Source organism: Apium graveolens, chromosome 2 (assembly GCF_009905375.1).
Source record: "Apium graveolens cultivar Ventura chromosome 2, ASM990537v1, whole genome shotgun sequence".
Lineage (NCBI taxonomy): Eukaryota > Viridiplantae > Streptophyta > Magnoliopsida > Apiales > Apiaceae > Apium > Apium graveolens.
In genome coordinates, this window is record NC_133648.1 from 299,317,134 (window position 1) to 299,331,238 (window position 14,105).

Below are 14,105 nucleotides of genomic sequence, written 5' to 3' on the forward strand. Positions count from 1 at the left end.
AGTAACACATAATTTCGTGCATGGTATTACATAAAAATGTTGAAGGTAGATAAACTTTGGAGGTTGACATCCTTCGGGTTAACTGAATTTAGTGTTTGACGAGTATATAAGACTTAATCATGAAAACGGACATGTTTTGATAAGCAGGCCTCCAAAATGTGGTATTCAAAGCATTTTCTCATTTGCCACTCTTTGAATCAAATTGTCTTGAAATTATCCATTCTGACAAAAAATCCGAGAAAAAATGAAAACATAATAACAATACTATAGGTTCAAATGTGTCAAATACGTGCTTGGAAAATTGAATATTTTGTTGCATAATTTTTCAAAAAGGAAATGGTCAAAATAAAATAAATTATAAATGTGCAAAATGAATAAAAAATAACTTATCAAATTATAAAAATAATTTCATAAATAAATTTTTAATATTTATAATATAAATTACCAGAACAGAGAAAACATTTGGAAAGATTTACACTAAAATGTTAATCGGTGTATATAAGAGATTCTGAAATGTTATCAAGTTCATTTGCTTACTATCTCCTTTTTTGAGATGCAGAGTCGAACTTGTTACATTTCGCACACGAGCTCAACCACTGCACCAACATTTCTCAAGATATAACTCAATAATATTAATACAACAGGAGATAAATTATCTTGGAAGAACCTATACTGCCAACATTTCTTAATTGCATTTACACCAAGCATTGTCTGCTTCTTATCTCCCTACATTTAATAGATTAGCTAATGTAAGTATATATCAGAAAGAAATGAGACATAAAATTTGAAATTCATTCAAGAGTAAAAAGTTTGTTACTGCGCCAGCTTTATATGAAAGCCTAGTCAAAACAAGAAAGTCAACACTACTACCAAGACATATCAAGCCTAATAGTCGGTAGAGACTCGGCCCATATTACATCCTAAACCTACACAGAATGTATTAAAACTATTATTTATCTGAATACAGTGCCTTCTGTATATCTGCTTTATATTGTACTAACTTGGAGTGTGTAGTAAGCACCACATTGAACACCTGACAAATCTTTAATTATTCTCAATAAAATTGAAAATTAGATGCTGAACAATGGAAGTAGATTATTTCACCCCAAACAAAAACAAGGCTAAATTGAAATAGGAACAAATCTTGACATACACTCCCTTCGTCCCTCCAGATTCTTTAAATTAGGTAGACCTGTCAACACTGGTATACGACACGTGAACATGGTACGAAACGACATGAATAATTAGTGTTTGGCTTCAAAATTTTTTTACACAGACATGAAAGTACACGAACATAAAATAACTCGGGTTTGGATTTCCAATATAAGTACACGACACGGAACGAAAGTACAAGGAATAAATAAATAATTAAATTTTTTAAATATATAATATACTTATATATACTAAATACTAAATATGAATTTTACCTATTCTAAATAACATATATATATAATTGTAAATACTAAAATATATTTTATTATTCCTTGACTACATAAATAAGCACTTCACCATTTAATTATTTATTGCATTTTTTAATAATTAATTTTTTTTGTATATAATCTATGTACTTTAGTGTATTGAATCGGGTAAACACGAATATATTAATTCTAGGTTAGTATCGCCAAATTGGTACACAAATGCAAATCCGGGTCGGGTTTGGGTTTAAGGTTTGGTACAAGAAAACACGTTTGTACATGACACGGAACGTTGCGAGGTCTAACATTAGGGGACGGGGGATCGGCACACATCCCTATCATATTCGCCACCATTTGCGATTTTCCATTCTCTTGGCAAGTTCTTTCGCCAGTGATGCAAAGTTTTCAGATTCACCTTGTAGCTCTTCTGAGTTTTTGCTGAGTTTCTGGTATTTTAAAAAGAAACATAATTTTAGTCAGATTAAATTAGAGCCCACTTTTTGTCCTGCATAGTTAGCAGAATATAGAAAGATTTGACACTGGGCTTAGGAGGGCATTGAAAACCCCAGTATTTCAATAAACTCAAGATCAACTGTGCATCTGAGGATAGTCAAAAAAGGCAACACAGAAAAGAAAAGATTTTCATACAGAGTTTAGAATGCTTAATATGCACTGCAAAATGTTCCAAGTTTATTTTCTTAACATGTAATGTATTAAAGTATGCAAGAGGAAAGGAAACCAGTCATACCATCAATCAAGAGAGTTTTATCATTTTTCTTCTTGTTTGTCTTTCTGTTACTTTTTATTACCAATACCATGACAATCAATAAATTTAAAAGAGAGTAAAATCAAGCTCGGCGATGTGCTTGGTTTATATAATAATTAAAAGATGGGCAAACACACAACAGGTCCTCAGAATCATCATCTTTCTAATGTAGTTGAATAAAACAAGATTTATCTTTCCACCACCACATAACGAAAGATGAATAAAATTTATCTGGATAAAATGACATGATATAGCAACATCAGAGTACTACAACAAGCGTAGCACAGTGATAGAACTTGGGAACAATCACTAATTTTATCATCAGATCACATCAAAGTTTGGATCCAAAGTTAAATTAATAAAGTTTCCAAAACACAGAATATAACTCATTAATATTTTCAAAATGAACCTGAATCAAATTTTAAAAAGTGCACATCAACTGCGGCACAGTGAGTTTCCATGCTCATATGATCCCATACCCATAAGTCGCAAGTAACTAATATTAATGGAGCAGTGTTTTGGGGCAAAAAACACCCGAAACATGAAATATCACTTTGCAGGCAGCTGTCTTACCTCTAGTTTTTCTTGGCGTTCTATGAGTTTGTCTTTAGCTTGTGCAGCAACAGCAGACACATCCTAGAAGTCATAAATATCCATCAATTAGTTTTGCAAATAGAAAAACTCATTAATTAATTAATTTAAAAAATGATTACCCCATTGTTTCTGTATTTTGCTCTGACTTCATCTGCAGTTCTAAGTTTTGGCTTGAAGGTGGCAGAACCTCCTTCAAATAATCTTTCTCGCTCTAGTTCCTTGTCTACACGACACCAAAACGAGAGTTCAGGAACGAAATATATTTCTCAGAAGAAGATAAATCTTATTCTACCTTTCCTTTCAACTTTTATCTGAACAGACAGAGGGGAAATCTGCATAGGCTCATCAATCTCAACATCATCTACAAGAAAAAATAACAAACAAGAGTCAAGTTTTAGAGAGAGAGAGGGAGGAAAGAAGGGAGAGAAAGAGAGGGGCAGAGAGGAAGAGAGGGGGCAGAGAGAGAGAGAGAGAGAGAGAGAGAGATGGGAGAGGGCAAGAGGGCAAGAGGGAGGGTGGGAGAGGGAGAGGGAAAGGGTGAAAGGGCGAAAGGGGGAAAGGGAGGGAGGGAGCCGGAGGGAGTGAGGGCCCCATAAACTTCATGGACGGCCCTGGAGGGACAGAGTGAGAGAAGGATAGAAGGAGAGAGGGAGAAAGGAGAGGGAGAAAGGAGAGGGCGAGAGGGAGCGGGAGCGGGAGAGAGGGAGCAAGAGAGAAGATGACCTATGTTGTATTCAGCATGGTCTTCATCTGGAATATTCAGAGAATTGGAGAATGGGAACCTAGAGAATATGCTATCCAAATGTTCAACCACACTTTCTCGAGTTTCATAGATATCTATACTCTGATCTTCTTTACCAACGCTGAATCCTTTAATGAAACCACTTAATATTCCAGTTGTAGTTATCTATAGCAACATAAGATGAAAAATGTTCATAAGTCTCTCAGGAAAGTAACATATCGAAGGTAAGATTAAAGTAAAGAACATAATGACCTGCTTCTTCTTCTGGTCCAGGGATGAAGTAACAGCAGAATTTGCTGCAGCTGCAAGAACTCCATTATGAAGACTAGGCAAAGATTCTGGAATCCTACATAAAATGCAAATAACCTTAATAATTCTTTATAATTTCATCATATACTGAATTGTGCAAAGAAGAGGGAGGGAGGGAGGGAGAGACCTGAAATCATTTTCAAAGGCCAAAAGAGATAAAACAGCAAACTCAAACCCGTTCACCTACATCCACACAAGGAAATGTTACAGATAATTGTATAAAAAACTTAAGAAATAAACTTGATTAGTTTTAACGCTAGATATCCAACAAAACTTTACATATACTGTATCTAGTAACCATAAATTTTGTTGACGCATAAACCAGCCAGCTTGAGTTGTTCGGATGACTTTTACAGTAACCATTCACTTAGCTGGTACTTCCCAAACTTTCTGGAAGTCCGTTACTATTCTGTACTTGCACATAATGCAGAAGTAGTCCTAAGCATACTTAAATTGCCTGTTTATTGGTATTGTTTTTTTAACACACCCAAGTTCTCTTTGAAAAGGTTTGAATCCCCGAACTCCCATAAAGGAGCAAGAGAGATACTTCTAGACTAAAAGGTCTTTGGTCTGTTTGCTGGAATATGTCCGAAACAGAGTGATCTATTACATTAAAGTGAATCTATATTGTCATTTAACCACGACTACCATAACTGATGTGCACAAATATTTAGTAATTTCATTACCATTAGTCAAATCTGTTTTATAGACCTGTCAATTGCCAATTCAAAAATGCATCCTAATTCTAGTGAACTTGTGCCATAACCAGCTCTATAAGTAATATATGATTTGTGAACTAAAAACCGAAATCCTCAATAGTACACGTTTAGGGCTTTTAAAGACAAGTTTTATAAATTGAAACGACCTCGTTTAAAGTCTAGCTGCCCCACTTGAGCTGCTAATATGTTCCAATCCGGATCTTCTTACTCTAATTTCTAACATTCTAGCTTCAGCTTTCTTGGTTTTTGATGCAAGACATGTTTGAGGGATAGAACCTATAACCGCATTGTAGAAAGTAGAAACACGTAAATCGCTATCATTATTTTTTCAATTCATAATGTTCAAAATTCATAAAATATGCGTGCAGCACCAAGTACTGACACTGATATACTAGAGGAAGGTGGGGATGACGCCAAGTCCGCATGGCCCACGTGCTACAATGGCATTTGGGATGGGAAGCAACACACCAAGGCAGAGGGAATCTGTAAAGATCACCTCATTTCGGGTTGTTCTCTGCAACTCGCGAACATTAAATTGGACTTGCCAGTAATCATGGATCAGCATGCCACTGTGAATAGGTAGCCGGGTCCTGTACATACACCCCTATATAGCAGTAAACCCCTATCTTGGTGGATAATAGAAAATTAATCCTAAACTGAACCCTTACAGTGGTAACTGGTAACAAATATACACATAAAAGCTTGAACCATTCTTTTATATAAGAATGGAGGAAACTTAATTTATTTTCTGTTTATGGCTTGAATATTTGATAGAAGTATTGGGAAGCCAGATGTAATTCTCTTCGCATCCATAAGGTTCAATTTTGGTAAATTAACTCTAGTAATGAAACATAATAACTGTTAGAAAATGAATAGATGAAATGCTGATTAGCATGAGTAATCAAATAAAAGCAGCTGTTACAAGACTAAATTTGAATTTAGTCAGCAACAGACCTATAATATAAGACTTAGCTAGATTTAAAATTTATATACTGATCAGATTAGTTTAAAATTTCCTCCAGGAATATATAATAGACTGACTTGTCTCCCTTGGTTGATGTATTTCTGTGTTAATAAGGATAAGCCAAAATGCTGGATAGTAATATACATATCAGTTTCCAAAATTTAATTTTTTGTAATTTAGCTAAAAAATAAATAAATTATAGTATATATACTTTCTTTATAAACTATTAATTAGCCCTATAACCAACAAAATGGTATCGGAGTAATTATCTTGTTCTTGAGGGACCTGTACTCAAAACATTTTCCAACATACACTACACCTGCCCAAAAAAAACAAAGAGAACAACCTAAAAACAGTGTACAAATAGCCTACAAATAAACTGTGCATAAATATTTTAGAAACTCTTTCAATACTATGGTACTACCGGTGTTCAATGGAACCTATTATCAAGCATCGGCTGTCAAGATGGAAGCCTCTTTCTTGATGCGAATGATTTATGGGAAGCTGAGGAAGAAGTGTACGAAGTTCCTTCCCTGACAAACTATCCGATTCCAACTGTGACACTAATCAAAAACTCACAAGGAGAAAAACAAAGAAAATTGAAGGCTAAAACAAGCTTATTCATGACAGTGTCCGCAGTTTTCACCAGGATTATAAACTAAAGACGGAAAAGAATATTTGGAACTTTTTGAAAGTGCAGCATGAAGGTAATGACAGAATCAGAAGAATGCAAGTCCTGTATTTGATTACAGAGTTTGAGATGCAAAGTATCAAGGATCCAGAAACTGTTAAAGATTACTCGGACAGACTTCTCTGGATAGTTAATAAGGTAAGAATTTTTAGAACTGACTTTTCCGCAACAAGAATAGTCCATTCAGAGTTCGTTATAAAATGATTTTACTAAAATCAGATTAGTTTTTAATTTGTTCCAGGATATATTCCTGATTTATCTCTTAATGGTTGATATATTGCTGCATAAATAAGGATGATCTGAATCTATAAAATACATACCAGTTTTTCATCATTTTATAGTCTTCATACTTTTTCATAAGCTTTTTATCAGCCCTACAACCAACAATAACCTACTAACTTTAGGAACAAGAGAAAACCAACCATTGATATCTGCCCTGTGCCAGAAGAACTCATCGTCTTGTTAATATTAGTCTTGACTGTCCACTTAAGAATTGAGGTTAAAGAGGTTTCACCCACTAGTTCAAAATCTGGCAAAGATCTGCTCCAAAAATCAAAATAGACCATGATTGTATGTCTTCTAATAAATGAAATAAACAAAATATATAAGCTGATTGACATAGTTTAATAGCCTTTAACAGAATAACTTGCAAATACTTTCTGATAAATAAATACAAACATGACAAAGTAGACAATTAATAAAATTGATGACCTGATTTCGATCAATCCAGTCTGATAAAATAAAATAAGGCCCAAGTCTTTTTCATATGTTTCAAAGATTGTAGTCCAGCAACAAGTAGTACTAAGCTCCAAATTCCGAATGGACCTCTTTTCACCCTGAAGCAAAAAATGACCTCTTTCCTGAAGTTACAAATGAAACAAGGCAATTTATGAAATGAAACTTTACAAGACAAGAGTGTGTACCTGTACCACAGAATTTAAAGAGTATAAATGCAGCCCATCATCACAACAAAGTAAAATTAAAGAGTCGTTAAATCTCTGCCCTAAATTAATAGCATTATAGTGGGCACTAATGTTAACTTCTTTAATATCACTTTGACCCTCATTGGTAGCAGATTTACTTCTGGCTTGTGAATCCTGAGATGAATTCGGTAAATGCCTCTCAGACACTTCCGGAATAGAGTTGTTTCCCTCTGCATAGAAACATGTATTGAGAGGCTATAGACTGTCCAAACAAACAGGAAGCATTTGAACGGTGAAAAAACACTTGCCTACTATATACATGGACAGTGCAGTTGATTCTTTCTTTGGTTGAATTAGCAAGGCACTAATTACATCCCCCCTGGTGCTGTCAATGACGGTAATCTGAGCATTTTTGGTCAAAATGAAAGCTACTTCATCCACAGGTTCTATTGATTTCTCATCTTTGGAAAGGTCTAAACTATTCCTAAGGGTATCAGGAAATGAATTCACAATCAACGACACTACTGGGGAACTTGATATCGATATGCGGTCTGTGAGAAACAATAGTTTTGATGAACTAACATCAAGCATAGCAACCTGAAATGAGGTAACTTAAAAAGTATGTTAGCACCGTTCACATTGCACTCCATATAATAGTATCATTTAACATTAAACACTATATGGGCGATGCTTACCTGACCACATTCAAAACCTATAGCAAGTCTGGCTCCAGATGTCACAAATTGTAGGGAGCGGACCGGAGAATTGACAAGAGAAAACACAGCTATGCATTGATTCTGGCCTCCATTGCGCACATTGTGAACTGTAAAAGGGCCGGTTCTTAAATAATGCAGATTGTTTATTGTAGTCACATGTCAATGACGTGAAATATAGCGATGGTTAAGCAATTTCAACCAAAAAGCAGTAATTGATATTTTACAACAAGCTAACCGAAAAAAACTTATGTATATTGGGTAGAAGATATTCGACATCGTTGCAAAAGTTAATTGATATGGAGTATATGCTAGACTGCTAATTGATTTAGTCGATTTTATGTAATTAGTAGTGTATACGGTATTAAGAACAATTTTGATACAGCCGTATAATTCCTGTATAAAGGCTACTTTTCATTAATTAAACAGTCTGAGGTCTCTAGTGAGACAATCGTGGCTACAGAGCTATGCTTGCACTTGCCGGTTTCTAGTGAGACAACTGTGGCTATATGAAAAACAATTTATTAAGTAAACACAATACAAAGTATGGCAATTACTCCTTATCCCACTTATATTGTTCGTTGACCAATATCCATATTATCAAGCAATCACGTCATAACATTTAATAACTACAACAAATATATTTCAGCTTTCAAGTTTACCCCTAATCAATAGCATGACTATAATAAAAATTGTAGTTATTCTTTCATCTCCTAAAATGAAATTATTAAGAGAAGAAAAGCAATTAAATTGTTCAACTGACCAAAATATAGAGCAAAGGAGGGAGTACAACTAAGAACTAAAGCAAAACTAATACCTTCATGTTTGGTTTCAGTAACAATATGAACGGTTGATTTTTCAGACCTCTGCATTAAGCTATATAGACGAACCTGCATACATCTACGTTCATAAGAGAGTTTTCAATGCACATTGATATTATAGATGTGCATTTTCTGTGTAAGTAGTTTTAGTTGAGTAAAATACCGCACCAGACCACTTTCCTCGCCAATAGCTAAACTTGAAGTAGATGAGGAGAAGTCCACCACTGATACAGGCGAACCCGAACCTGCCAATTCAACACCATCCACCTGCCAATGGCATGACATGTAGTATTTAAGCACCAGTTTTCTGTTTAAATTATATAAATAATAATTGATCTTCAAAGTACTATATATGGAAATTCAAATAAGTTTCAGTTTACAAATACCAAGTAAAATTGCACTAACCAGAGATTCTACAACACATACAAGGGACAGAACTGGGAATGTGGCATCCCATACTCGGACAGATCCATCTTCATAGCCTCCTATGTATATTCTCTTACATCTAAATTCGTCTGAGGATAGTTGACAAGGAATGCCACCAGTCAGGGGCCAGTTTGTACTTGTACCAGTCTTGGTAGGCATGCCTCGCAGTGTTGTTGCACACATTGCCTAATAATGGTTAAATAAAGATAATACACTCAAGTCAATGCTGAAAAGGAAAGAATGACAAAATAGTCAAGTCTATCATGCAACAAATGAATGACACTACTTCATTCCAAAGCAGCAACTAAACATATAGGGTTTCGAAGAGCCCAAAAAACTTACTTCTTCATCTAGTATGCTAAGCTTTCCTACACTCATGTTCGGTTCAGTGGTAGGTATAACTGCAGGATATTGAATGGCGTCAGCAGAATGCTTTTCATTTGGTTTAGACATCAAAACTGATAAGCAAGCATCATTGTAGAAATGCAACTGTCCTGGGTTAGTCAATACAAACAAAGTAGAGGCATGACTATGTTCCCCAGAACCACCACTTGGTGCAAAACTCATATCCGCAAATGAACCGCCGAGTGTAAGGTCAATTCGGGTAATGCGTATTAATGTTTCTATCCCAGTTGTCCAATCAAGAGTTATTATCTACAAAATAGAACAGACAGGTACAGCCTAGCAAAATTAACATCATCATCTGAATAAATAAGAAGTCCGGCAATGACATAACAAGAAGAAAAGTATTTGATAATAAATTTGAGTGAAGGAGATATTGAACAATAAAATTAGACAGTTACTGATCAACAAGACATTACAAATAAGTAACACTCCTAAAAGGTATGAATACATTAGAGATGTTAAGCAAAGAAAATTTAGTTTGCGACAACAATATATCGCGAGAGTAATCAAAGTCATACTCTATAAGTCATTAACTCCAACCAAAAGCAGGACTGCCAATGTGGAAAGAGCATGTGTGGGGATTGGAGACCTCTACGAGGATGCAGTCACAATTTAAATGTTACGACTAAGAGAAGCAATTTTTCAAAACAAAAATATGCTAAAATAAACATCTACGGCTATATTTATATATTAAGTAATGATAATTTAAATGCTAAAGGATTCCCAAGAACTTATGCAATAAAACAATATTCTACATTTACAACATACCGTCAGGACTTCTTTTGAACCAATTTCGTCACCACCATAAACAAAGAGCTGGCCTTTCGGACCTTTATCTGCACTATTTGAATGCCAATGTAGAACAATGACGGGAAGTCTCTTTTGAGCCGAGGATAATTGTAGCTTAAGGACATGGCTTAATGACTCGTTATATTGTAAATCCTTGGTGGAGGCACCATTTGTCAGGTCCCATAGCAATATATCACCATCTACGTAACCAACAGCTAAAACTGACCCATCAGAAGATACCCAACATAGTGAACTTATCTCCTTATCTGCTAGTCCATTATTATCTGATATGCCTTCCGAATGCTCATGTCTCACATCATTTGAAGAGTTGACTACTATTTCATCTATAAACTGAAGATCCTTATGGCCTCTAACAAGGACCGCTTGATCTTCAGTAATATCCCACAAAATAATGAACCCATTTGCATATGCAATCAGAACTCTGTAAGAGAATTGAATAGTGATAGATGGGTAATGAGAATAAAGAATTAATTTATATGTTAATTATTAGTTTATATTTATTTAGTGTAAAGATAAATAATGTTTTTATCTATATGTTTCATATGAGGGGTTAGGAGTATAGTAATTTAGTAGTTTATTTAAAATAAAACCCAATTGTTTATGGGCCTTGGGCCATTAGGTAAAAAATTAGGGTTTCTAGTCCCTATATAAGCATTGTAATCCCCCACGTATTACTTACTTTTAATATTACACATTTCTTGAGAATATTATTGATTTTATTCTTGGGATTCGTATAGTTCATAGCTTATTAGATTTTCTTTGATTGATTATTGCTTTTCAAATCTTGTCCTACATCACATATGTAAAGAAATTTATATCCCTCCTGATGACATTACATATCTATAATGGAAAATGCGATAACATTTAAAGGTCTTATAATATATAACTGTACCGATTTACATTTGATGTGGATGTGCACCTAGCTATTCTTGCAACACCAAATAAACAAGTAGATGGAATCCAAAATGAAAAAATGAAAGGTAAAGAGGAAAAGAAATTTTCATGTCTGGACCTACCATCTATTAAAGGGAAAGAAAAGAGCCAACCAAGCAACATCTAGGAGTTTTCTCAAATTTTCTAAATAATATTAATAAGATGTTAGTTGGATGCAAAAGAGGAGAGGAGCATCCCAAAACTAATCGGGGTATTTTTGTTTAAAGATATTGTCAAAATATGGAACTTAAATCAAAAAAATCAGAATACAATATTGATACTTTTTCAGAAGTTTACCTTACCTATTTCCTGAGGAACAAGGTTGAGGTAGCACACCAACAACAGACAGATGATCAGGTAGTGAAACCCCAGCCCCATCTGCAATGTGATGAAAATGCTGCAATTATAAGATATTGGCAACATTTAAATGCAAGAAGTTTATCCAGACGGCAACAAGACTAGAAACTGTTGTGTACATAAACCAGTACATTCAATTATTTTGTCGTAATAGCAGTACCCTGAGTAGCATAGATATACCCAACACCTCTTGGTGTAGTTGTAACTCTCTCGCTCCCTTTACGAGATGTCAAGTGTTCTAACCTTGTCAAAGACAAGGGGTGTGTGCGTGTGTTTGTTTAGCAAAAAAAGTAGCATAGTGATTGAAGCAAGTTGTGGCTTTTAGTATGTATCCTAGTGTATATATCTATTTTAGTTTCTAGAATATACTTGCAAAAATATTAAATTAAAAGATAATAAGTTTCCTTCTCCCCTCCAGCACCTCCATTTCCTATCTACCGATTTGGTTTCATCCTGTAATTTGAACTATATGGTCATGAGTTCATAACTTCTCGGGACCAAGCTCAATCCTAACATACTAATTACAAAGATGTTCTCCATTTCAAAAGTATATTCAACTTCAAGTCTTACAGAGATCACAAATGCCCTACAACATCGGTCAACTTCAAGCGAGTAACTAAATATCGCCACACCTTGCCAACTCATTGCATCACTGACCTGTCACTTCTCTCACGAAGTCGATAAAACAACTGATTTAGTCAAAAATTAATGAATAGCCCCTCAAATCACTCATATCGGTACAAGAAACTTTTGGGCTTCCACATTTGCTAGGTTGAAGCTGTACAACACCAAACCAGCCCCAATGGAATCTCCAAGTCAATCCCTAAGATGAGAAACCTTAAATATTAGTAAGCAGGTAACAAGTGATTGCAAAATTCTTGTCATGGTTGGAGACTCGGACCTGGAAAGCCTATTTTCAATAATCTGCTCAAATATCTAAATAAAATTTTACAAATTTCAGAATACCAGAAATGTAAAATCGAAAATCTTGATGTGGACAGATTCATGTTGGTAAATGAGTGAGGCAGATGCCTCTAACACATGAACAACAAAAAAGGGCACATGAAAGCTAGTAGCAGTAGCAATAAAATGGAGTTTATGGACCTTTAAGGATTTGGCTTAAATAATCTACGCTTATGTTGGGTTCGAATTCGGAATAGAATTTTGAACTGGGGGAAGAGGGGGAGGGCACGAAGGCTGGTCCCACAATGGTAGAGATCATGAGGTTGGGACTCGTGATCCTGCGGTATTAACACACAATAGCTAGAGGGCTATGATTTGAGCCTATTCATTCAAACTTGACAAGGATGCCATAAATTTAAGCGTGGGAGTTTGTAACTCCCCGGTCTTATTTCAAAAAATGTGGAACAATAAGTTCGAAGTATAGGCTTAAGCATCACTACCAAGTGCATCAACAAATCAAAATCTTAGAGCTGTGGTGGGCTTTGTGAAGTTCCTGCTACGTATGGGTTATGTTGGATTCAAATTGGTGCTAGACCCAAATTTCAAATAAGACTTGCATCATCCTCATTATACAATTTCGTAAATATAAATTGGAACAAATCAAAAGAAGTTTGTGCAAGAAATACTAATGTAGACAAAAAAAATGAGCTTGACATGTGCAAGTCAAGTACCAAGTACAAAAAAAATTTAAGTGTGGGAGTTTGTGCAAGAAATACTAATACAAAGATTAACATGATAACACGCTAATAAGTACCAAAAACATTACCAGCTATAACATTTGCAGAAATATAATAGGGCAATTGTTGGAGATTTCCTTCTTGAGCATCAAACTTTAGCACAGACAAAAAACCATATTCATCTCCGACATACCTAATCATATAAACAAAGATATAATAGCTTTAAGCCAAGTAATACTATGTTATTCCTAATCATCTCATAACTGATTTAAAATGCAAAAATTAATGTACAATTATTTACATGTAATGAAAGCCATAGACTGTGGAAAATGCAGTTATGTTGGACTCCCATTGCGTATGAGCAACTATACGCATGTGTTCAAGATCCCAAACCTTCCAAAAACAAAAAGAATACCAAATTTAATAATAAAATATGTCGTAAGATAGCACACAATGATATAAACTCAGGGAATTGGACCATTTCCGAAACATGGTTACTATGTTTCAAATGATAAAATATTACGCAATACCTGAACTTCATTTTCACTTGTGACGCTCACTAGAAAACCTTGATTATGTAAGAACTGTGCACGAGAAAGATAAATAGATTATTAATCAGAATTGGAATGTAGTTCTTGCTACCAGAAGATGTATATCTACTTCGAATCTGAAGATGGTAATGGCACACACAAAAGTAATTACCACTGTACAAATAAATATTAATTTTTTTATAGGGTAACTAGCTAATGGCATTGGAAGTTAATGTGTTGGCAGCCAATGAAACACATGTGCTATATAATAGATGAATTTTATAATGTTATCATCACTAAGTTTTCGAAGTGAATATCCGTAATACTCAAGAGGCAATGAAAAATAT

General features: G+C 34.8%; 1 protein-coding gene across 5 annotated transcripts in view; it reads right to left on the reverse strand.

Annotated features, from left to right (window-relative positions):
* Window positions 1–1,582: 1,582 nt before the first annotated feature.
* The window catches only part of LOC141708640 (uncharacterized), a 31,507-nt gene continuing 18,984 nt past the window's right edge, over window positions 1,583–14,105 (reverse strand). Inside the window, exons 4-25 of one of the 5 annotated variants that reach the window (XM_074512371.1) lie at window positions 13,759–13,812; window positions 13,530–13,621; window positions 13,318–13,421; window positions 11,534–11,609; window positions 10,257–10,719; window positions 9,578–9,737; window positions 9,426–9,484; window positions 9,063–9,269; window positions 8,821–8,924; window positions 8,654–8,736; window positions 7,819–7,946; window positions 7,432–7,720; window positions 7,124–7,353; window positions 6,912–7,036; window positions 6,623–6,740; window positions 3,954–4,009; window positions 3,770–3,863; window positions 3,499–3,682; window positions 3,068–3,136; window positions 2,895–2,998; window positions 2,755–2,817; window positions 1,583–1,861 (exon numbers count right to left, since the gene is read on the reverse strand). In XM_074512371.1, coding sequence (XP_074368472.1) covers window positions 1,754–1,861; window positions 2,755–2,817; window positions 2,895–2,998; window positions 3,068–3,136; window positions 3,499–3,682; window positions 3,770–3,863; window positions 3,954–4,009; window positions 6,623–6,740; window positions 6,912–7,036; window positions 7,124–7,353; window positions 7,432–7,720; window positions 7,819–7,946; window positions 8,654–8,736; window positions 8,821–8,924; window positions 9,063–9,269; window positions 9,426–9,484; window positions 9,578–9,737; window positions 10,257–10,719; window positions 11,534–11,609; window positions 13,318–13,421; window positions 13,530–13,621; window positions 13,759–13,812 — 2,970 coding nt within the window. In that variant the 3' untranslated portion in view covers window positions 1,583–1,753. Of the gene's footprint in view, window positions 1,862–2,754; window positions 2,818–2,894; window positions 2,999–3,067; window positions 3,137–3,498; window positions 3,683–3,769; window positions 3,864–3,953; window positions 4,010–4,691; window positions 4,822–4,927; window positions 5,136–6,622; window positions 6,741–6,911; window positions 7,037–7,123; window positions 7,354–7,431; window positions 7,721–7,818; window positions 7,947–8,653; window positions 8,737–8,820; window positions 8,925–9,062; window positions 9,270–9,425; window positions 9,738–10,256; window positions 10,720–11,533; window positions 11,610–13,317; window positions 13,422–13,529; window positions 13,622–13,758; window positions 13,813–14,105 lie in introns of those variants that run through there. The other 4 variants (XM_074512369.1, XM_074512370.1, XR_012569558.1 and 1 more) reach the window with 4 other exon arrangements.